The 25,349-nt window shown below is 42.4% G+C and overlaps 1 protein-coding gene across 1 annotated transcript in view; it reads right to left on the bottom strand.

Annotated features, from left to right (window-relative positions):
- Positions 1-25,349, bottom strand: part of LOC117489004 — a 158,690-nt gene that overhangs the window by 12,534 nt on the left and 120,807 nt on the right. The window contains exons 7-11 of the mRNA XM_034138220.1: positions 14,737-14,993; positions 13,524-13,660; positions 10,050-10,171; positions 7,089-7,206; positions 2,517-2,855 (exon numbers count right to left, since the gene is read on the bottom strand). Coding sequence (XP_033994111.1) covers positions 2,517-2,855; positions 7,089-7,206; positions 10,050-10,171; positions 13,524-13,660; positions 14,737-14,993 — 973 coding nt within the window. The remainder of the gene's footprint in view (positions 1-2,516; positions 2,856-7,088; positions 7,207-10,049; positions 10,172-13,523; positions 13,661-14,736; positions 14,994-25,349) is intronic.

The raw sequence follows: 25,349 nt of genomic DNA, 5'->3' as shown, positions 1-25,349 counted from the left end.
CTCTATTTTAATGGATGTACCGCAGGTTGTAACGGTGCTGCTGTAAGAATAGAACAGCCTTAATATCGCTGGAGTTTGCTTTATTTGATTTCCATAAAACTGATCTAATGATTCTTGGAAGGAGTGGGAAATCTCTAATCCTTCATAACAATTTGAGGGATCACCTTCATGCCGTGACTAACATTTATTTCTCTTCTCACAGGAGCCATGGAGAGTGGCTTGATATTCACTTTATTTATGCCAAGCCCCATGCTAATAAACAGATGGGACCCTGATGGAGCTGTTTCTCTTCTTCTGTCAGAACATTTGGCATTTGGTGCAGGGCCCAGATATACTATTATGGGATTAGCCTGAACCTCTTGTAGACAAGACAAACTCAAATATCCTGGCACAAAACTAAAGATTTATAGAGTAGGGCAGTGAAGACGTATGTTTGTAGGCTGACCCGAAAGTTAGCATCGCAAGGCTTCCCTTAACAAAAAGCAATGAGATGTTTCCATTGGATTTTGGAATATTGCATAAGTAAACATAAAATGGATGGATGGATGGATGGATGGATGGATGGACGGATGCATAAAAAGATGGATGGATGGTTGGGTGGATGATTTTGGATGGATTGGATCAGATGGAAGGATGGATGGGTAAATGCATAGATGGATGGGTGGATGTTTCAGCGAGGGCAGAAATGTGCCTAAAAGAACTAACGGTTATTATGATACTGAGGTGGTTTGTTCAGCGTGATAATCTCTACATGTTAATGCCAGTTTGTGATTTTTGATTAGTAAATGCAATCGCCAGAGGTCATATACTAGAGTAAGGCTATAAACTACATCACAGTCACATGACTTCACGTCACCACCGCTAAGCTAAAGGTGGATAATATCTGCTGTGTAGACGTTTAGTGGTCTCATTTAGTCACGTGTTAGCAACTGCTATTTAGCAATTGTGGATCTTGTTTCAAACATCTAATTACAAACACTAACACAAGACCTTAGACTTTGAGACGAGGGAACCTGAAGTGCTAAAATGCTAACTAATTTCTGGGTTTTCAGACTTATTCCTGCACCACTCTTAACAAACTTAAAGCTATAAAGTTTGAATGCATTTCTTGGCTCGGTTTATGCCCTTGTCACTTAGAGGACATCATTCCAAACTTAACCAAAAGCCACTCTGCATGATCACCTTCACGCCATGTTAGCTTTCCTCCTTGATAGATCCGTTCACTTCCAGAATGATAATGCCCCCATCAACTAGGCATGAGTCCAATGGACTGAATAGAAATGACAATGATGCTGGCCAGGAGCCAAAGGCTTCTCAGCACCTAGACATTATCCAATTGAGCATTTGAGAGTTTCAGCGAAGGTGGCAGAGACATTTTATTATTCCGTTATCAAAAAAGTGGAGCGCCCGGATAATCACTCAGAATTGTTATTTTAGCAGTGATTAGTGCTGACCTTGTCAGAGGAGATAACTCGACCGAAATTGCGAGGATAAGTAAACCTTGCTGTTGAGCAGCTGTGACTAAATATTTTGTTACGCTGCTGCCTTCCATTATTTTCATATGCAGATTAAGGCATCCAGGGATGTAGTGGAGGGTAAACAGCCCTAAACACTATTTACTTGTCTTTTTATTTGGAGATTAGCATTAAACTCCTTTTCAAGCAGGAAATGTTATGATACAACTTCATAAATAATGCTGTACAAATATAATGTGGATTATATAAGACAGGGTGTTTCCAGGGACAACACATTATACATAAAACACTATTTTCACTGTTGTGTTATGATCTCTTATGTTATTCTTATGTTTAACGGAAATGAATAGAGTTACACCTCAACTTAATTTCATAATTCTAGTGTGTTTTTTTTGCAAAACTTAAATGGCAGTGAAAAGGCAAAGAAAACGGAAAAATAAGCACAAGCTACATGTATTGAACTGAATGGAGACCACTGGACATCAGTAAGAACCATCACTACCTCGGTGGAACGGAACATCTAATCCATGACAAAGGGCAATTGCACTCGTTCCCTTTAGGTGTCGTGAAAACGGTGGAAGTCATATTGCTGAAGCATGCGCCAGTTTCTTGTTGCACAGGAGTTGGAGAAAGCAGACAAGGTAACTACTGTAGGAACAGGTGGTGCTGACAATATCATAGAAGCAGACATAATAGGCCCTGTGTAGCACACATTATACAGAGGGAGGTCCCAGCAGCTCTCTGAGAAAGCAGCTGTATCCATGCTTAAGCCAAGTATCGGAAAATAGATGAACTTCATGCCAATTATTTCAGAAATGTTTAATAAAGTAAAACCCTTCTCTTACCGGTTTGTCATTTCTTGTTTCAGTACAACATCACAAGTGTTTTTGTTTTATCTCCCTAACAATATGTAAATACTAGTATTTTAAACTTGTGATAAAGTATTATTTATAACAGATTATTTTTGTGATGATCAAGATTCAATTGTTAACTGATTGACACCATTATTTAATAGTATACTATATGTAATAAAGTATTTACCCAGTAGCGTGGCGACACAGGCCAGGATAGCCAGCAGGGCGGCGGTGCTGAGGCCGGGGGAGGGGAGGGAGGACTGCTGAGGGAGACACACCGCCTCTCTCTCCCAGTCCCACTCGCCCTCGCCCTCGCCCTCGCCCTCACTCTGTTTGTCCTTGTCTTTGTCCCCGGCCCGCGCCCCTCCTCTCAGGCAGGGACAGACGGACACGGTGACCGTCCCGCTGCTGGTGAGGCCCGACGTGCCGTCCCTCAGGACCAGCGGCACATGGAACGTTAGGGTGGAGGAGGCGGAGCGGGACAGAGGCTGGAGCTGGGACAGCAGCACCAGGCTGGCTGTGGGGCCTGAAGAAGGAAGACAAGTCATTTGTTGTTAGGGGACATATTATGCTCATTTTCAGGTTTAAAACTGTATTTTGAGCTTCTATGACATGTTTACATGCTTTAAAGGTCCTCTATTATACTGTTTTTCATTACTTTATTATAGGTCTCAGATATATACAAAACATGTCTCTGAAGTGTTTGGCTTGAAATACCAAACAGATCATTGCAGCATCCCATAATCCCCTCTGTTTCAAAAGTGCTGATTCTCTGTCTGTTACTTTAGATGAAAATAAGGAGCCACTCCCCACACCCCTCTGAGAGATATTTGGTTAAAAATAACACAAAGGTGCTCTAGGAGGAGATTCAGGTGATAAGGTGGGGGGGAGGTTACCTTGGTTGGTGATTGGCTAATGGTTACACAAGCCAAAAAATCGTTATGAAATCATAATGCTGCGTTCACACCGGACGCGATGCGATGTTTGGGGGCGGCGCGATTACATGTAAAGTCAATGCAGAGACGCGGACAGACGCGAATTCGCTCCGACGGTGCGCATGAAGCGGTGGACGCGGCGCGAATCACGCGATTGAGGCGATTGAACGGTGCCGCGTTAAACGCGAGAGTTCAATTTTTTCAACTCGAGCGTCAAATTCACGTGACGCGTTCTCGCGGAAGCCAATCAGCGGTGAGGATCTCAGCCTGCCGTCACTGACGTTCAACCACACAACATCAGCCGTTAGCTGTTAGCAGTTAGCACACAGCTCCTCATATCCGTTCAGAAACTGGACAAAAGTTAAACAAGTACAAACCACAGACTGTCTGTGTCATGGCGAATACAGTCGCTGCTTTATTTATGTCTGTAGGCCGTTGTTATGAGTGTGGAATGAGCATATACAACGTTAGCTTAGCCTAGTTGACCCGATCTTCATTCAGAAAACAAGCATTTTAAAAGGTGTTTTGCCTGCCGTCTTGTCTGCAGACTTGTCAAAGCATTAATTCATGGTTGTTACTAACCGGTATCAGTATGTTGTTACTTCGGCATCATTTAGAAACGTGTATTACAATTTAATCACGGTAAAATATGTTCATTTGTTGTAGTTGTAGCTCCCGAGCCAGCGCGTCTTGTTTGAATGATGCGAGTAAACACAGCTGGCAGCCGCGGTGAAACTCCAGCGTTTAGAGCGATGCGATAGGAGCGATTAGAGCGAAGCGAATAGTCGCATCGCGTCCGGTGTGAACGCAGCATAAAGTGGCCAAAATCTGATCAGCTCATTTTCAGACAGGTTTTTATATAAATGGATCAGGACAAAAAGTGAGAGAATCTTTTTTCCTGAAACTTTCAGAATCCCTTTACACATAGGGGACACATGTTGATGTAGAAAATGTATTAAAAATTGGATTTTGCATAACAGGTGACCTTTAAAGTTCAAAAAGGTCTTTATTTTCCTCATACTGCCTGTGCTGCAGCACCTCTTTTCACCAGTCTGCTCTGATTGGTTAGCGGGCCGGCTCTGTTATGATTGATCAACCAATAAGAGATGTCCCGCCCCTTAGCAAATCATGTACAATGTGTTGGAACGCTAGCCAATAGATGCGTGAGTGATGTCAGTATGTTACGGAAGTAAACATAGGAGTCCAATGGAAGCGTTTCAGGCAGGGGGGGGAGAAGCTCCCTCTGGAGGGAACACGGGGATTTTAGCCTTAACAGACCACTTAGATGCACAACAACCTATGTAACACTACAGGAAAGGGGAAACCCCTAAAAAGTACAATAGGGCCTCTTTAACGGCACGCTGTGTTAAATGATCCCCAAACATCACAGTGCTCACGTTTGCAAATGTCCAATAGATAGGTGATTGATTCAAGTCTCAGGTATGTTTTCACTTATGAAACAGATTATTAGCACACAGGTCTTTGGTTCAGTAGACCACCATTCCAAAAAGTACTATAAAACACTGTTGTGCAATAACCCTTGTTATATGCAATAAAAACAATTTGACAATCTCGTTTTGATTATACTGGCTGCTGCTTCACTACCTTGGGTTGTTTTGTTGAAGAGATAATCACTGTTATGTTCAATATACACCTTTTCTACAATGTATTAATGTTATCACTGGCTGCTACTTCAACAGTTTTATATGTTAACTTGTATTTTGGATTTCATTTTATTGACATATGCTGCCTCTTTATTTAATGTTAGTCTAATAACTTTAATTCGGCTTCTGTATCTGAACTGACCCGTTGCTGTAACACTGCACATTTTCCCGCTGTGGGACTAATAAAGGATGTCTGTTTTCTGGGTTAAAAGGACAGAGAGCTCTATTGGTCTGATTCCTCTTAGTGTTGGGCATTAGCTGTGAAGGGTCTCTGCGGGGGACATTCTTTTAGATTTAAATTAAGTATAAAAAGCTACAAAAAGTTCTGCCCACAAATAAGATGGCACAAAAACATAGTTTGTAAGATATTTAAAGCATGAGAGGCGGTGCAAAGTCGTATTAACATAACTGAATCGTCAAAACTATCCTCTCTGATCTGAATCCCAGATCAAATCGGTGACGTTTTCCAACAAAGTAAATAATGAAGCGTGCTTTTGTCAGACAAGCTGTCCACATGAGAACAGAACATGTTCTTCTTTGTCTCTGTTCTACTGTCGGGTGACACATCAAAGAGGCCTTTGATTAAACATGTCAGCCAGTCTATCCTCCAGATTCACAGTTTAATGAAGCAGGTTTGCTCAAGTTAGCCAAGTTAAATAAAAATGTGCAGGCCAATGGGAAATGCCTTCACTTTTATATGTTTATAGCATTCATCTGTTAACAGCTCACATATTTTTTATATTATTACAATAAGCAGTATTCGTTTAGTGTACAGGATTCGCTTTTTATTGCTTCATTTAAATACACATTGGTCACATTCTCTTTTATTGTTGTTAATTTATTGCACAATTTGTTTTGCTGTTTACCATCTACCTGGATTAAAAATCATGCTATGCTATATACGATATCAGATTTAAGTCAAATAGAGCTAACACCTTGCCGTCAAGTTGAGGTTTAAATCCATTTCAGTCCAAATTGTCATCCCTTTATTATTTAATTCTATTAGACATTTGTGTGAAAATGCAATAATTAGGATATGAATTATTGAGTTATTTCGGAAACATGTTTTGTGATTTATTCTAACCTTGTGAAAATACAAATAAGTGCGGTAGACATTTTTGTAAAGTGTACTGAAATTCCCTCAAGGTGTTATTGTAATGCGTTTAGCAGAATGGGACGGCCAGAGGTTTCTTACGCTCCTCCAAAGTTCTCCAAAAATCGAAATGAAAAGTTTTGAAAATGTTTGTAACTAGTACATTTACACAACGATTCACATTGTACTGATTGATAGTCCTGGAATGCATCAAGTAATGTAGCCAAACAGTGAGAGGTGAATAAAGAAGAGGACTGCTGGCTTATGTAATTGGCCATGGACTGCCCAGCAAATGATGCAGGTTTCAAAATATTCCAAAATGTCAGCTTGGCAAATTTTGTATGTATTATTCAGCATGTTTATTAGGCTTTAGGAATATACAAAATGTGTTTTGGTGTGAGACACTGACTGAAAACATACCTGCGTGTGTTAACGAGAAAAACTCCCAGGGTTATGTGCAATCGCACAATATATATATTTGTGGGTAAAAACAACATGTCTATGAACTTTAGCAAATAATGAGCAGTACATCCTTGAATTTAAAGTGTATGTTTCCGCATTTGAGCTGTTCTGCATTATGAATATGTGTGTTATTGCACTTGTGTATTCGTGCAGGAAAATGGCTGTAAGACAGCGGAGAATGCACAAGAAACAAATACTAAGAATAAATCAAGTGAAGCAGCTCTGATTTCTTCAAAAGCTTTTCCTTGTAAATGGTAAGTATAGCTGGTTGTGGGGAGGAGAGGATGGACGCAGAGGATAAGGGGAAGGCAAACAAGGGGGACGATTGAAAGAGAGGAGGATAACAAAGCAAAACAATGGGGCCACCGGAGTTTGGAGATGGATGGCGGAAGAGAGAGGCAGAGACAGAAAAAAGGGGAAGGTGGAGAGAAGAGGGGTCTGAGGGGGAGAGAAGAAGGAAAATAAATAACAGAGAGGACGAAGATGGGAAGAGAAAAGCGGAAAGAAAACATGGGATTAAGAGCCTTAAAAAAAACGTCCGCCAAGGGAACACAACAAAAGGAATGAAAGAGATATACAGAGAAAGGGAAAGATTGAGTGCCTACCTCCGCTGTCCCTGACGCTGAAGTTGAGGGCAGCGCTGGACTCTGGAGGGATGCTGAAATACACAGTGCTGTCATTCCCCCCCTCATCTCTATCAATCGCCCGCAACACCTGCACCACCTGAAAGCAGGAGATAGAGAGAGCAGAGGAGATTGGGTGAGGGGAGGGGGATATGTGTGTTTGTGTGTGTGTGTGTGTATTAGTGGGCAGCAGAGAGAAACAGTTACACAGAGTGCTTTTAGCTACAAACCATTAGCCGACGTCAGCAGGAAAACAAGCCAAACAATTAGTATGGAGACACGGGTGAACTGTGTCTGATGCTCACACCCAATAAATAACCGTGTTTGACGTGAATCGCCTTTCAAAGATACAATGTGGTGTGGCTTTCAATTTAGTAAAAGCATCTGCGACCGAGTCTACATTGGCAATCGTAAGGAAGATTAATCAGGAAAAAAAATCTCCTGCAGCCTAAGCTGATGGGTAATTTATTTTTAATGAAAAACTCCGGGCGTCATTATGCAAGACGTATTTCAAAAAATGCTTTCGAGTGCTTGTTACCAGACTGAATGCCGAGATGAAGGGTGCCGCATGCTCTCTGAGTTAGTCACTGTCTCCAGGCCTTGAGAACATTTGTTTTGTACAGTGGCATTATGTTATCCGTTGCTGGGTGAATATTCAAACCCCGCTCTGGCGCTAATGGCTTGTCATACAGAGAAGTGCACGCACAATCCTAACACATTCGGCGATATCATAATCGTTCTTCTTTGACCTGTCCCCCCCACTCGCTGTGTACACAAACACAAATGTGAACATCACAGAAGGAAAACAAATCAACGTCGCTGCCATAGAATCACAGATTTAGTGGCGAAAAAACAACAAAGACACAAGCGGAGCAATGAAAAAACACCAGCTAAAACAACAGATGGGCCAAGACACCAAATCAAGGCGAATGGAGCCAGCGTGGAATACTGAAGATTGACGAGAGGAAAAGAGAGAGCAAACAAGGGTTTCTGGGGAGAGATTGAGGAGCGCTGAGATCATTTCTATAATTGAGATAGGATCAAGTAAGTAAGACAAAAAAAAGAAACACAAATAAAACAAAACGGATGGAGACAGTCTGAGCGGGATTAATTGCAATGTGAATAGCTGCTCCGTTCCGATAAGAGGCCAGGGAGGGTTCACTTGTCTTGATGGTGAATGTAGCTGCATGCTGCCATATCTGAACAGATACAGCTTGGTACAGCTAAAGTGTATGTGCTTCTATGCATGAATAGGCATGAAGATGGAGCTTCCGTTTTTGAATGGAAACAGATTTGAAGTACTGTATGTTTCTCTTTAGGAGGCATGACTGTGTAAGTTTACACATCGGCCATGTTGTTTTCATTTAGAATTAGCAGGAATATGTTTACCAGATTCACCTTCTTATGCCTCGTCCACACAAACACGGGTATTTTGATAGCGGTTTTCTAAGCATTTTGGCCTTTCAAGCCACAAGCAAACTGGGTTTTAGGGCCTTCTTTTGTAAAACTCCTTCATGTTCGGAAACTTTGTTTATGAGTGTTTTTGGCTTGTGACATTAAACTGTACGTGGTTATGTTCATTGTGAGTTGCCACAAAGTCGTGCTAGCGTCGTTGTTTTTAAATCTATGATTGTGGGTCTGCTGTAACTTTAAAGTCATTCAGAGGGGGGGGGGGGGGGGGGGGGGGTGTCCTCTCTTCTCCTCTCCTCTGTGAGGAGCTGCTGCAGGGGGGGGGGGGGCATGCTGCAGGACTTCCCGTGTAGCGGGTGTCTGCAGGATCGATAAATGAAATCCAACATTCTATGTTCTTGGGAGGCCGTTGTTTTATATTTGTGACTTTGTTATACTGCTGCTACTCCTGTTAACTTCCAGAAACGTTCTACGCTCGCTCATCTTCTCTCTCGCCTGCTCTATACATGCACGCGCCACACGTATCCCCCCACCTCTCTCTCTTAAAGGGATAGGCTGGCCTAGTCAGCTTTATCCTACTATTACAGTATACAGTAAAACATTAGCATCGGTACAATTGTTACTCCAAACATCAGCACTGGCAGACATTTTTTATATGGGTGCATCCCTAATATCATCATTTTGGTGTGTTTTTATTACGTTTGAGAACAAAGGAAAAACTAAATGTTTAAAAAGATTGAGTTTACGTGGACTAGGATTTTGCGTAGCATTTTAGCAGTAAAGACAAACTATAGCTCCCTAAAGGGATTTTCACCTGTTTACATGTATTAGAGTGTACATTTGAGTAAGTATCCAATGATGGCGCTAAATTAAAGTTAAGGGATCACAAAAGGTTCATCCTAAGGGGACTATGAATGTTTGTACACCATTTTGTGACAACCCATCCAGAAGTTGTGAAGATATTTCAGCCTGAATGAAAGAAGCGAACCAACATCCCCAACGTTTGACTCTAACAGAAAAACAAAGATATCAAACCCAGATGTGCAGGACTTGAACATGTTTTTATATATTATGAAAGACACTGTGGTAGATTCATTGATTCACAATACAAGAACTTGACAACCTGGGACTTCCCATAACCTTGAACACCTTGTAAGGTTTTGAAACTAGCTTCTTTTATACCTTCTTGACAAATCACAATGTTCTGCACTGCCAGCCACTTAAGAGAAACCGGAACCTGCATTTAGTATAACCACAGGAGTGTAAAAATATAGTCTCTGGGAATTATTCCCAGGGTGGTTGGAAAAGCGCGAAGACCAAAACAGAACCTGTTACAACGAATATACATCCAATTATATTTTGTCAAGTTCCTGCAGGAGAAAAAGGAGGATATACCACACCAATTTCCACTGGGATTGTCCCATTTTCCGACACACAAAAGCTTGTTCCAGGAGTTATTTTATAGATGTAGTGGCTTAACATCTTTGTATTGTAACATGCAGGCAAACACATTGACATTAAACACATACTGACCTGCCCGATGGTGGACGAGTCGCACATGGCTGTTGAGTATTGCCGGTCAAGTTCAGGTGCGTTGTCATTCAGGTCCAGTGTCTCTATTGCAACCAGAACTCTTGACACCTGGCTGGGATTGTCTGAAAGAGCCAATCAGAAACAGGCAGTTTACAATACAACCCTCGAAGATGCCAGCAGAAAACTGTGTTTGGAAATAAATGTATGAATACAATTCCCCAATGCAACAATCAGTAGTGTTTTACCACAGAGGTGCCATGTACTGTATCCATTAAATCCATTCAATTGACCTCAGGTGGGATCAAGCTTTCCGGTCTTTGTCCGGAAACTTCAACAGCACTCGTATCACATTAGCGAGAACAAAATTGGCGAAATACACAGCAGCAGAGCATTTAGTTTAATTTGGATTGTGTTACAGCTCACAGGCTCCCAGCTGGAGTACCACTGCTGCTCCCATAGCAGTCACATTTTTCCACATCAAACTGTTCCATTCTTAGCCAAAGCATCTCACAGCGTCGAGTGTGTGTTTCGAAGAAAAAAGAGAGAGGGAGCCGAGGAGGGATGTAGAAAGCAGTCAATCTGCATGCAGTCACACAAGAGCGAAGTTTAAACGGATTGGCAGAGGGTGTCCCATACCCAATTCACTTGGATATCTACACACTTGAAGATGAAGTTCTCACAGCCACGCTTGAAACGCACTCTGAGCTGAACATTCACCATTACATTTTAGGCTGCTCTTGTGTAGGGCTCAGGCAGGATCCTGGCTCACAAGCACCCACATCCAGTCATTTATTTAAGCAGCCGAGCCTGAGACACACTGGGCCACACTTTAAATTAAGACACAAACACAAACACTCCCACACCATGTTCTCAAACCTAGAGCAGTAACACTGTGTCACAGATGACAGCGACTGCTTCCAGCCCCTGAAAAGCTGAAAATGAGCTCTCGCTGTAATGCTTCTGGGTGCTCTGGCATGCCCGTGGCCATGGCAGGACTCCTACTGCGGTTTATGTCAACTGTCTGTTTATTAGATCGAGCTCATTATTCAAGACAGGTACTAGCTGTGCTGCCATCCCAGTCCTACCGACACCGCCGCCACGAGGAGCCCTGAGTAGATTTAAGTAAAGATTAAGTCTGTCCAGAGCAAGACTTGGCAGGAAAACAACTTCCTCTCCTTGAACACAGCAGCCATCGGTCAGCATTCTCCATCAATATTCGCACTTTTACACCAACTACTTTGATTGAGTTTTCAAAGGGCTGAGACAGGGATCCCTAATAATGGATTGGGACCTGCCAAGAATGACTTTTAGAATGTGCCAGGAGACTCGTGTTAATTAAAAGACATCCTGACAACAACAAAAAAATGTGGTTGTTTGATGATGCCTTCAAAAGTGACCCGCATGTATCAGCATTTTGTGATCTGGCACCCTTATCAGAAGAAGGCAGTCATTTGTAGTGCTTTCTTGTAAGCATCTGAGTGTTTTCTAATCATCCAACACCATCGGCTTCTGCACAAAAACCTCAGATTTGGTTATTGGTACAAAATCTGACACAAATAGGAGTTGACAGAACCTGAACAAGTAGCATTGCCAACCAATGATAATCCCAGTTGATCTTCTGATGTGCTATATTTTGATGGTGTCAACAAATCCAATCAAAACACCAAAATCCAATTGATCATCATAACAAGTATTCTCAGTATATTCAAAGTCTAATATATTGTCTTTTTTGTACCATAGAGATTCATTGTTTTCTAAAATGGCCATCCTTTTTGATTAGTTGATGTGTTTTATGTCCATATCGGGAACATTGATCTTGAAGTCTATTTTGAGTCAGTCCACTATTAGGTTTGCAGCTAGTTAGCAGGTGTTACCGGTGTTACTGGGCGTTCAGGCATACCAGGAATCCATTACTTGCCAATCACCACGGCCGTCGATTTCCTTTTTTTTAAAGAAATAAAACCTATTTGGTTCATTTTCTACTAGGAGCCCAGGTTCATCAAATAAAAATACCTTAAGAGAGCAGAGCAGAACAGAGGAGCAAGACTCATATTGCTCGAATAACGAAACAGAGAGTGGACCAACAACACAATGGCTGATATTAAGGTGTAAAAGTATCACGCATTTAAACCCAGTGTTATTAAGGAACCTGATAATGTTAACAAGGCGATCTGCCAATGGTTCTGTCCAATCGTTGTTGGGAAACATCCCGCCCTGCAGAGAACACTCGACCGGAGGGGCCAATCACACAGTCATCCGGCGTTAAAATACAATTAGTTTGAACGTAATTGTCATATGTTTTCCTGTAAAACATCTGGTGTTATTGGTAACATTGGTGTTTTCATAGGGTTTGTAACATGTGGAAGAATATTCTATTAATACTCACTGGAGTTATTCCGTGGCTGAAAACACTTCCCAACAAATGCACTATTTCTCTTGTTCGAGTGAGGTTTACCAGAAGCTATATAACTCCCAGCTGTTAAATAAGATTATTCAGCCATTTAAAAGAAGGAAACTATATATTCATGACCTTTTAGGGAAACAATGGGCCACATTATGGAAATCGAAAAGCATTTAGAGAGGTTAGTTTAGCTCTTCTTTGCATTTGTTGACAACAACAAATATATACAAAATTGCCATCCATCTTGTTTTAAACAAAACACATTAGGTGTTTTGTTTCTCATGCTGTCAGTCACTCTTCCTTTTCCCTACTGTCAAGGCAACAACTAAATGTCCCCAGGGGATCTTCAAATGGCTTCCAGGGTTTTTACCATTTTGAATTGATGTACTTAACAGGACCAATACCAAAACGTGTTTGTTTATTAACACACAGAATATCTTTGTTTCAAAGTCTTGACCTTGGAAACAGCAGTTGACAAAACAACTTAACCGTGATCATGATTGAAAGCTTGAGAGTATCTACTAAATAGACCATGTGAATGTCCTTTAATCTGTCCCCCTTTGTTCATTTGTTGTGTCTTTACTGATTGAAACATAACCGTTGGAGGGCCTCAGGGTTTGTAGAAAGGCCTTGCCTTTTATCTGAAAGGTGTTTACTGTTCTCTGTAAAGCACTGGTTGCGATCGATTTGTCGCTTTAATTCTTTGTTTCCAGTTGAATCCTTATGAGAAGAGATCTATCGCAGCATTCGATATCACACAGTATAGATCCATTGATCCTCAGGCAAGCTGTAACAAACTACTTGTGGCGCCAAACAGCATTCCCCTCATGGCTTGATGATTCCAGTGCTAAGCCGCTTAGTGGACTTCATCTCACAGTAGATACTGTGCTTTTCAGTTTCCGTACAATTTACACTTCCTCAAATCTCTTAAACCCTTATGCTCATCAGTGAGTGCCGGTGTCAGTGGTAGAAAAATGTAGGTTTCATTGAAGAGTTTTAGCTCCAAATAACAGTAACAATCCAATTGACAAGCTCTAAGGATATCTTAGCGTCAAGTGAGAGCGACCTCTGACCTCTTTGCGTAGCGATGACAGTAATGTTGTGCCAATGGTCGCGTTCGCGGTCCAGCTCCATGGCGGTGGTGATGAGGCCGGTGTCTGGGGTGATACGAAACAGAGCCTCTGGGTCCGACTGAGGATCAATAGAGAACCTGAAGAAGAGAAAGTAGGGTGGGAGGAGAAAGATAGTTGTGTTGAGAAAAAGTTAAATGATGAAGGGGCAGAGAGATGTATAGAAAGAAGAAGTGACGGAAAGAAGAAAGCCGAGATGGCAGTGGGGTGCAGAGGGAAAGAAGCACACAGGGCAAGTGTGTGAGGGAGCGATAAGGAAGTCTGCTTTCAAATGGCCAAAGAATTAATATGGAGATTATCGCATCTGATAGGAGCTCTTTTGAAGTGCCACCGATTATCTAAATATCTCTATGAATATACCAACTGTCATTCCTCCCCACACGCTCACTCTCAGCACTTTTGCCCGTGCTAATTGGGACACAGCTTTACAGGCAAATCACTCGCCCTCCCAGACTAAACCTACTGCAAACAGAAGAGAGAGGATAGGACTTCAAAAACGTATATGGCTACTGTCAGATCAAGGGAACAGTGAGTAAGCATTTGGTTGTATTTATTTGGTGAGCTGTTACTGTTGTGTTTTGTTTCTTTTAGTTGAAAAGCAAAGTTTGAATTCAATCAAACAACTCTAAATCCCTCGCTTCAAACAAATCCTCTCCTCAAAAACATTAAATAAACGGGAAAAAATGAAACTCTTAGCACCAACTTGTCTTTGGTTTTTCAATCAGCAGCTTTGTTGTGGATAAAAATGGAATTTAATATTTGTATACTCAAAGGAGTGCTTTGGGATCTGTGCTTTTTCCTTTTTTCCCCTGAGAGTTAGATGAGATACGCTCAATGAAGCTACAGCCAATAGCTGGTTAGCTTAGCTTTGCACAAAGGTTGTAAACTGAGGGAAATGGACAGAGACGGGCTGACTACTCTCAGGAAAATAAAGGAAAAACAGTAACAAAAAAGGCAACAAATAAAGGTAACAAAATAAACCAGCACCTCTAAAGCTCATTCATTTTCAAGTTGTTTTAACATGTACAAAAAGAGCTAAGCTAGTTGGCTAGCTAACCCATAGCAAGAAAGCTAACAAACATATTAAAAACAAGCATAAACAAAAGTTGTTCTGAAGTTTTATACAATATATGAGGACAGATGGCTATTACTGTACCTGATATTATTGGTAAGACCAGTATCCGGGTCTACAGCGCTGACCCGGCCCACAGTGCAGGCTGGCGGGCAGTTTTCAGAAACATCCATATGGTATCTGGCTCTGGAGAACCTCGGAGGCTCGTCTGCATCGAGCACTGCTACTCTGATGGAGGCCCGGTCCTTGAAGGGGCCTCGACGCAAGAATCGAGGATCCACTATGGGGTTGAGAACCTCCACAGAGAAGGAGTAGGAGCTCCGGCTCTCATAGTCAACAGGCTGGGGAGAAAAATGGATAAGAGTTAGTTCGATGGGTTGAAACATTTTAATATGGAAGCATCTCCTTGTCTAAGGTTTGGAAGGGCATTGTGAAATAGGAAATTGTTGACACTTTTTGGTGGCAAATAATGCAAATTACCCGTTTTTGGTTCAAAGTTTCACACAAAATGTTCTACAGAAGACTTCAAAAGCAGAGAGATGGAAAATAATGAATTATCCCAACAGATAACAGCTACGGAGGCCAGAAAATGGTAACATCCAAAAATGATTTGGAGTAAATAATACCATGGCTACCTAGCATTTTGAATTTTGAAGTGTTACTTTGAAGGCTGATGTGGGTGGATGCTTAGATGTTTGGTCTGTGTGAAGTAGGAGAGACATTCATGAGGCGTTGATGTTACAGCATTGCAAATGAGATTCCCGATGCTCAAAGAGTTGAGAGGCTTCTTGAGAGCCACGACAATAAAGTAACTATATGTTTGGATATGGGTTTGATATTGCTGTTGATGTCGGGATCTTCTTGACATGCTAAGACTAAATGATATATAGCTTTGGGCTTCATTGTCAGGGTGTTGAAGGAAGAGGCTGTATTCCGAGGAGCAGTGTGAGATTAGTGCTATCTACAAACAGCACAGATGGATGGAAGCATGGGGTGTTTGGGATATTTACATTGAGCATTGTGTGGTGTTGGCAACACTCTTGAAATTGCGTTGGTGGATACCTGGCAGGTAATGAGTAGTTTGTTCTATGTTACAAACATGTTGGTAGGAGTTCTTTCAGACCTCATGTGGGAGTAAAACTTGCTTTTGTGAACATACAGAATGGATTTTTGAATTTACTTTCAGAAGTGGTTCAGGCATTGTCGATACATAGTTGCCATAAGCAATATCCTTTCCTACTTAGAAATTGAAAACAGAACCATTCACTGCATAAAGAACACCCTTGTTTAAAACATCGTCTCAATCTCCATGGCAACACAACGATAGCAATAGGGACATGTACCTGGGAAGCGTTAAAAATTCCATTGTACCCCAGCATCTTCACAGGTATAAGAGATTTCATTTGGGATTAAGGCTCAGGCCCCAGAGATTGTTAGTTACAGAGAAGTTATGAAGCCTATTTGTCTGAGGTGTCCGTGTGATTGCCCCCCCGCACTCCCACCAGCGGGACTCCTCTGAAGCGAATAGATTGCCTCTGATCAGGTTTGCTGAGATGATACTAAGGCAGAGGTACACTCGGGTAATCTCATGCTGTCTCACACACCCTGAAATACACCTGCTGTTGATTATATTTTGCAACATGTTTCGGTCTGGGTCAGAAATACCTGTTTGAAGTGTCGGTGTGTGGGCTTGTGTGCAAGTACAAGTGGTTGTTTTGAGCCCGGGTGTCCTGAAATCCTCCCTCAGTGTGTGTGTGTCCTTAAGTAAGTGTGCATACAGTATGAATCCTCTCAGTGTGATTGGCACACAGCACCATGTTGGACAGAGGAGAAATAGGCTCCCTGGCTATGCTGAATATTCTCTGTCAGATTCAAACATGGGATAATCATTCTGAGGATTCCAACAGCAGTGGGAATATTGATATATCCTTTCACCCGAGCGCTCTACTTCCTTTCTGATCTTTATTTTTCCATTTATTTTCTTATTCCGAGCCGTAAACACCGTTACAGAAAATCAGCGGTTTCAGAAAGTGGTGGAGATTGATTAAAGATTACGCAGAGAAAAAGGGCGAGTTAAATGACATCGAAATGTGGGCAATTTGGACCATATCTCTGCAGAAAAGATAAATAAACAAGAGGAATTGTCCTGGGGGATGAGAGAGCGTGTGTGTTCACGAGGGGTTTAGGTTGAGTAGGCGGAGGGAAAGGGATCTCTAACGGAGACCCCATTACAGGGAGAGAGAGACAATCTGTCTGAGGAGGAGAGGTGTCACTTACACTGTGAGCACACACTCATCACCCCCCCCCCTCCCTCCCCTCATCCAGCACTCCATCACAGCAGTCCCCCCCCTCCTTCGCCACCTCACACACTCCATCACCAAACCCCCACCCATCTTTTCCCCCCTTGTGTGTGTGCGGTTGGGACCAGTTCTGACAAACCCGCTCATTGGCTCGTACAGGAAGCACTTATCACACAGCGACTCCACTGTTGTTTTTATGTTTTGTTCTGTCTGCTACACGTCTGTGAACAGATGTGAACGTTCCGCACCAATGTTTTCACCCACAGTGCTCTGCTGGAACTTGCACACGAACACCTTAAAGAGCAACTTAACACCTCGTTTTAGCTCGAACAGGACCTTTGCACAAATGTGTTTGAATCCTGACATGCACCATCCCCCTCATTACCCTCTGATCACTGACATATCGTTTCTCCTCTCCCGCTGTCTTACTGATGAGTTCCATCCATTTCCAGCCATTGTAGAGCCTAGATCATACATCTGGCTGTCAAGAAATGCAACAGTGGACACTAGGGATGTGTAAGTGTTGCTGTATTTAAAAGGACATATTGATATAATGTTAATAATACCATAGCAGTAACTAAGTTACTCAATTTTAAGATACTTTTACTTTACTTGAGTATTTACATGTTATGCTACTTAGTACTTCTACCCTAATACAATTCAGAGGTAAATCTTGTAGTTTTACTACACTACATTTATTTACCTACATGTATTAACTACTTTAGTTACTTTGCAGATTTGTATTAATATAATCAACACTTAAATCAGACTTTAGTTACACCTGGAGTAAATTCACAAGCTACCCTGCAGTATACAAAGTCATTCAAACTAGCTGCAACACTTTAATGCATCAATAATTATAATCAAAACATATAATACATATTATTCTGAAATGGACCAATCTGCATAATGAGTACTTTTATTTTTGGTACTTTAAGTATATTTTGATGCTAATACTCTTTTACTTTAGTAACATTTTGAATGCAGGACTTTTACTTGTAACAGAGTATTCCGACACTCTGGTACTTCTACTTTGACTAAAGTACAAGATCTGAGTACTTCTTCCACATCTGTTGTACTTTACTTGAGTATTTATAATGTTGGCTTCTTTGTACTTCTACTTCACTACAAATCAGAGGTACATGTTGTACTTTTACTCCAATATATTCTATACAATCCAGTGATGGCTCACGTTTTAGCAGGGTCTTTGTCACCAGCTTAAATTGATAGTTGGACAGTGACCTCAGTCCTGATACAACCCCACCCCCGGTCAAAACTAGTTCACTTGACGTAGAGGCAGTAGTTCTACTACTGTAGTCTACCGCTATTCTGCAGTTTCAGTTGTCAATCATTAATACTCCACAGTGTCCAAAGTGCTGACAGCTCTGTAAAACAGGACCAGGAGAGATGGTGTAATAACTCTGCAATGTTACAAAGAGTTACTATTTAAACAAACTCTTATAGTGACGTCTCCTCACCTGTCTTTTACCTATTTTTAAATGCTAAATATGCTGTATGTGTCAAAGGCCAAAACATCACTAGATACAGCCTCCTTATCTGAACATTTCCTGCATATCATTATATATTCAACACCTTGCTGTTTAACAGACTTGATGTTGTGCTATTGTGATAGGCATTTTCTTCTCCAATTGGTATTATCCCTGATCAAGCAAGCCTTGCACATAGAGGAGTAACAAACCCTCTTATCTTTTGTTAATGTTGCCACCCACACGCTCTCCAAGTATAACCTTCTCCTGTCCTGCAATGCTCCTAGAGTCCTTTTTGAAATTCAAATTTCTCCATACAATTTCCCTTTTAAATTCTCCTCACAGTTAGCAGAAATTAATTAGCTAACCGGCATGGTAGACTGGAGATACATAATACATCTCTCTCTTCTCAGCGAGGACGACCCATAGGCATGCACGCTCTATTGAAAAAGTGTGTGTGCGTGTGAATGTATGCGTGCATTACAGTAAACGTACATTACTGCAGGGGGAGACTTCAAATCACAGAGGTCGCTGCCTGACTTTTAATAAATGATGTAAAATGAGCTGCATTGCACATTGTTCTCACTTAAGTGTGTGTGCCACAGATCTGTGTGTGTGCTCAGCACCCTGCCGCCCTTGACAGCTTGAGTTCTTTCTAGATTTTTTGCATTCTAAATCAAGATCACACATCACATTTGTCTGATGACAGACGCCGCTTTGGACATCTCTGCCAACAAGCACCACGGCAGAGTTGACGGAACAAAGACACTTTAAATCTCCCTTTTGACTTTGTTCTTCCTCTGCCGCCCTTCCCTCTGTCACTTGTCTCTTGTCTTATTTCACTCTCAGATGTCCCATGTCTTCCTTGTTTTTTTTTCAATTTACGAGCAAGACATTGGTCTCTCTTTTCCGCTTTCTCTCTGCTTTCTTTCCCCTCTGAGGAGATTAACGCAATCTCTCCTCCGCGTGAGAAAACAAACACAGATAATCCTGGGCGTGCTGCTGGCGTGTGACCGAGGATTAGCCAGCCGTTTTAAGTGAGAGCATATGGAAATAATAATAACGGCAAACTGACACATGCGTGAGCGAGCTTCTCCCCCAGGTAAGAGGAATGAAAGGCGCACAAATAGCAGGCTTACACAGCTCGCAGCATCCCCGAAAGAAAAAAACAACCTCAAAAGGGAACCTCCTGAATCGGGATACTACCCGTATTAATGATGTTGTGACATGCCTTGTGTTGAGTCTACTGATCCGACTTTGTTACATTCATGCTGTTAAATTCGGTACACATGTGTAATGAGGTGTTGTGAAATGGGGGCTTTGTCATACTTGGCTTTTAAAGTTTCTTCTCGCAATCAAAACACACTGAGCTTTTATTATTGAATCAACACATGTCTGATTTGCACTTTGAATATCAGCGTCCATCAGACTTAGTGCGTCTTTTCCCTTTCTTCTAATTGCCCATCATTGTAGCCGCTGATTGGCTTCTGATTAGTCAATTGATTTCCCTCAACCATCAGCCACCATGAGTTTTCATACGTTCGAGCCTCTGGCCATTAGGGGGCACTGCTGCAGAGCCCTGTTTAAGGACTGGAGAGTGTTATGCAAATTCTTCAATTACCTGCTACTTACACTGTGGCCTTGCTCACATGCTGTATCAAAAATCTATTAGCAGCAATATGTACAATCATTATCAGCAATATGTAAATAACAGAGCTGACCGGGCACAAGGGGGGGGGAAATACACTAGAAAGAAAATAACATAGAAAAAGAGCAACTGCATGGAAGACGTCAATTTAAAATGCATGGAAGATTAGTCAATGTGTGTGTTGCTATGTGGCGGATTTTCTGTACTTGTGTATCTTTATGGATGTGTTTGTCTGTATGTATTTGGAAATGTGTGTGTGCGAATTGGAATAAGGCAGACCTGAGTCAGAGGCACAAAACAAACAACACACACGGTCTGACATGGCCTCCAGACACAAACCAGAGCGAGGACGAGGCGAGGAAGCTATGCGGCGTGGAGGCTGTACGTGTCCGTGTGTGTGTCCGTGTGTGTGTGTGTGTGTGTCCGTGTGTGTGTGTGTTTGCATTTCCCTAGCCCTGCATCTTTGGACATGTGTGGGGAGATCAGAGGGGAAGAGCGAGACAGAGAGAGAGAGAGTATAATGAAATGCAGAGAGACAGCGGCTGATGATGAGAAGTGGGGGCGAGGGTGGGGATGGTGGGGGAGATAGAGGGAGACTGTGAGAGGGAGAGAAATATTTTTATTGCTGGGGGTCTCGGCGGGACTGACAGTAAATAAGCAGTGATAAGCAGCAGGCAGCTTCACTCGGCACCCTGACTTGCAGGCTGTTAATGACCCAGCTTCCCTCTTGCGCCTTACCCTTTTTTCTCCCCCCCGCCCTCTCATAGGCACGTCTTCCTCGTCTTCATCTGTCTGATTCTCTCTGTCTGCCTTCTCCTCCATCTTGTCATCACATATTCTTCCATTTAAACTCCTAACTCCTTCCTCGCAGCTCTCCCTGTATTGACTCTCTTTCTTCCTAATCTGCTGTTAAACCCCCCCCCTGCTCGGCTCAGACTCCCACCCACCTCCCATCTGACACATCGTTCCGAGGTGAGGACGAGCACCGCAGCATTCCTTTTCCTCTTCTCGAAATGAGCAGCTCCTCTTCCCTTCATTCCCCACAGTTTAAACGCAGAGCCGCAAGGTCAAGTGTGTTATATTGATGTGTGCCACAGCATATCTCTCTCTGTGGTTTATTGGTGATTGTGTAGGTGTGCGTCTCCATTCTGTGTATCTCTTAGTGCCTGTGTGTGTATGTGTATGTGTGTGTGTGTGTGTGTGTGTGTGTGTGTGTGTGTGTGTGTGTGTGTGTGTGTGTGTGTGTGTGTGTGTGTGTGTGTGTGTGTGTGTGTGTGTATGTGTGTGCAATCTCAGATCAACGGTTAAAGAGATTCAGCCTACAGCAGCTAGATGACCAGCAAGGTCAAGGCCAACTCTGTGGCAACACAAATTGTTCCGCTCAGAAATTCCTTCCTTCTCCGGGGGCACTCGGATCATCTCTTTCCCTGTAAAAATGCTTCACATTCTCGAAAAGCCTGCTTTGGACGCCTGGGCATATTTATTTTTAACACACCCTAAACAATTGCATGCATGCATGAAGTAAAATAAAAGGCAGTTTTATTTCTTTATTTATGTAATATTGGATTTATTTATTCATTTTGGTTTTGCTTGTTTAACGAGATGGAAACTCAACTCTAATGTTACGCTTTGCTAGTTTTTAATTCTATTAGTTTTTGCCGATTTGACATGCTTTTCATTAGTTGTGCTTGGATTCACTGGGAGGCTAAATTAATTTCTTTTGATTTTATTTAACCTTTATTTAACCAGATAAAAGCATTGAGATAAAATCTCATTTACAATGCTGACCTGGCCAAGAAGGCAGCAACGTTACACATTATTACACATAACACAGACATATAAAATACAGAGAACACAACTCAGTAAACAAAAGACGAAAAGCAGTCACTACATTGTGCACATTAGGACAGTAAGAAAGGTACTACTTATTACTGCAAGAGCAGCTGGTGGTAAGGACCTCAGACAACTTCAATTTAAAACAGGCTATAGGGACAAGTGCCATCAGTCTGAGGCTTGATTGAAGGTCATGAAGTTATTACTTCTCTTAGGTTCTGGAGCATGTCAGTGTCTCAACCCCACCTCAAATCACAATTAAGACAACTTCTAATCGCCTAAAACATCCGACCACAGTTTGTCTTCGTAATCTTGACTCATACATTTCAGCGAAATCCCTTTATCCCGATTCCTCTACCCATTGACCCCTTCTTCCATTCATCCCTAGATCACTTTCCCCCTCCATCCATCACTGCTCTTATCCCTTCATCTTTACCCATATCCCTTCACCCTTCTAGCCATGGATCCCTTCAACACTACATCCTTTTATCCCTCACTCATCCCTTCATCCCTTCATCCTCACCCAATTCCCTTCATCCCTACATCCCCTAACAACCATTCATGCTCCACTCATCAACCCCTTCATCTTCACCCACATCCTTTCATGCCTTCACCCGACCAACCTTTCATCCCTTCACCCTTCTAGCCATCCTTTTATCCCTCTCTACCATCATCCCTTCATCCTCACCCAAATCCCTTCATCTCTACATCCCTCACTCCCCTGATCCCTTCATCCTCAACCACATCCTTTAACACTAGAACCGCCAATCGGGTCTCAATTTGACCCAAAGCTGTTTTTTATTGTGTGCAACTTTTTTTCAATAAAATATTAAAGTCTTCCAGTCCGTGACTTTTCCTGAAAGTGTGTTATGTAGCACCCTATGTTGTTAAAAATGGTCAATATGAAGTCAGATTGAAGAAATCGCCCAAAAAATTGCCATTTATACCTATTTCTGCCCAGCGGGTCATATTGACCCCACCCCTTTTCATATAAACATGACGTGTTGCTATAGCAACGCCTTTTGTCTACTGCGGTTCCTTATAGATTGAGAGATAGATTGAGAGAGAGAGAGATAGATAGATATATTGATAGATAGTTATAGATAGAGAGAGAGAGAGAGAGAGAGAGAGAGAGAGAGAGAGAGAGAGAGAGAGAGAGAGAGAGAGAGAGAGAGAGAGAGAGAGAGAGAGAGAGAGAGAGAGAGATAGAGACAGTCTGTAGTGAAGGAGTGTGCTCCCGCTCACGGGAGACTGCTCGCGCTGCGCTCCGCAGCAAACAACTGTGGGGCGAGTTGAAAGTACGTTATGCTGGCCGCGGTGTCTAAATAATGCTTCCGGGCCAGCGGGCCATTTATAATGTCGAGCCCTGAGAGTCCACAGATTATATTGGTATACGTTTCATCCCTGTGCGATCAAAACTCACTGTTCAATAAAAGAACATTTTACCTTGAAAATCAATGCATTCTAATAGTGGGTCAATTTGACCCAGGTGGCGGTTTTAGGTATAAAAAATCTCTGGCGGTTCTAGTGTTAACCCCTACACCCATCCATCCCTCCATCCTCACCCACATCATTTCATGCCTTCACCCGGCCAACCTTTCATCCCTACATGCCTAACTCACCTCATTCCTTCATCCTCACCCACATCCCTTCTACTCTCCACCCATCAATCCCTTCAGGCCTAAATCCCCTCATCCTCACCCAATTCCCTGAACCTATCGATCCCTTCATCCCTACATCCTTTTATCCCTCACTACCTTCATCCCTTCTTCCCCTTACAACCCTTCACGCTCCACTCATCAATCCCTTCATCCCTACATCCCTCACTCCCCTGATCCCTTCATCCTCAACCACATCCCTGAACCCATCGATCCCTTCATCCCTTCCATCCTCTGTGTATTCCCTCTATTCAACTTGAGGATATTTTCTAAATGTCGCACTCTATGGACCTTCTGGGGGTCCCATGATCAGCTCGAACAGAAATTGGCCTGAGACGGTACCCCAACCCTGAGTCTCCCACTGCCTCGACTCCAACACATCCTCCTAGACCAGCAACAGACGTAATTTGTCATCCACCTTCATCACCCCCTCCACATCTATATATTCCAACTCATTAAATCGTTAAATATCAGATTGTTGTGACATGGTCCTTTCTAAAGAAATCCCTTTTAAACCCCGGACACACCAAGCCGATTTTGTCCGTCGATGGATGTCAGGCCGACGATGAGCGTCCTGTCGCCCTACTCAGATTGGTGTGTCCCGCACCGTTGTGTCTTTTCGGCCGTGCCGACACCTTTTTGGCCAAAATCGGCCAAAGGCTGTCGGTCAAATAAATCCCTCTGATTGGCTGTTCAGCTAGCGAATCAGTGCATGAGAAGCAAAACGGAAGTGAGGGACGTAAACAAACGATTTAAGAAGGCACACACAGACGGCTATTCTTTTTCATTTTCATCTCTGAAAGTCACATTTGATTTGTTGAGTAAAAATAAGTGTTTCTTGCTTCTTTCATTTACAAAAACATTATTTCATTCATTTACAGTGGTAAATATAACAATAACAGAATAATATATATATTATTGTATTATAATTATTGATGGATTAATGTGCTCATCACTAAAAGGTGGGGAAGGTAAGTTTGAGAAACCGGCTCGAGATACACTTTTTGTTATATTCCATGGAATGCTCTTAACATCCCGATAGCAATGAATATCTTAAGTGCTTTGACCAAAAATCCATAAAAAAACCGTCATCTGTGGAAGCCGTAGTACTGTAAAAAGCACGACCAATCATTTTAGCTGGCCCGGCTAAAATAACTGGATGGCCTACCTGCCTGTCAGCCTTCCATCTGTGCACAGACTTATCTCGTGCCCTCATTGGTCATGTGCGCGTTCGTGTGTGTTGGGGGAGGGGCTCTGTAAGGAAGTGGCAGATTTTCTCCGGTTGTGTATTTTCAAATTCTAGCGATCTCGAGCCGGTATCTCAAACTTACCTACCCTACCTTTAATGTTGCAGCTGGTAAAGGAGGAGCTGATTTAAATTACATGATATACTGGGGCTGACACCGCCAGTACCGCATTAAACATGTTTTCGATGGAGGAGAGGGAAAATGGAACGCACACGCTATTTGTTGTTTGTTTATATCACACAGTCTGTTCTTCTTCTCTCGGTTATCAGGCAGTCTGTCTTCCGGTTGTTGCCTCTTTTGAATGACGAATACACACTACCGCCGCCTGCTGGTAAGGAGAGTTATTGCCACTCACGCTTGCGCAGTTCGTACGTGCTACTTGGCCGTCGGCTGAAGTCTTTGCGGTGTGTTCCAGTGCGACACATGGCCAAGACACAGGAGATGCGAGGTGACACAACAGTCGGGTCCGTCTGTGTCAGTTATTTGGTGTCAGCTTGGTGTGTCCCTACCTTTTCTGTGGGTAA

The sequence above is a fragment of the Trematomus bernacchii genome, unplaced genomic scaffold (assembly GCF_902827165.1).
Source record: "Trematomus bernacchii unplaced genomic scaffold, fTreBer1.1, whole genome shotgun sequence".
Classification (NCBI taxonomy): domain Eukaryota; kingdom Metazoa; phylum Chordata; class Actinopteri; order Perciformes; family Nototheniidae; genus Trematomus; species Trematomus bernacchii.
This window is presented reverse-complemented; position numbering and strand designations above follow the sequence as displayed.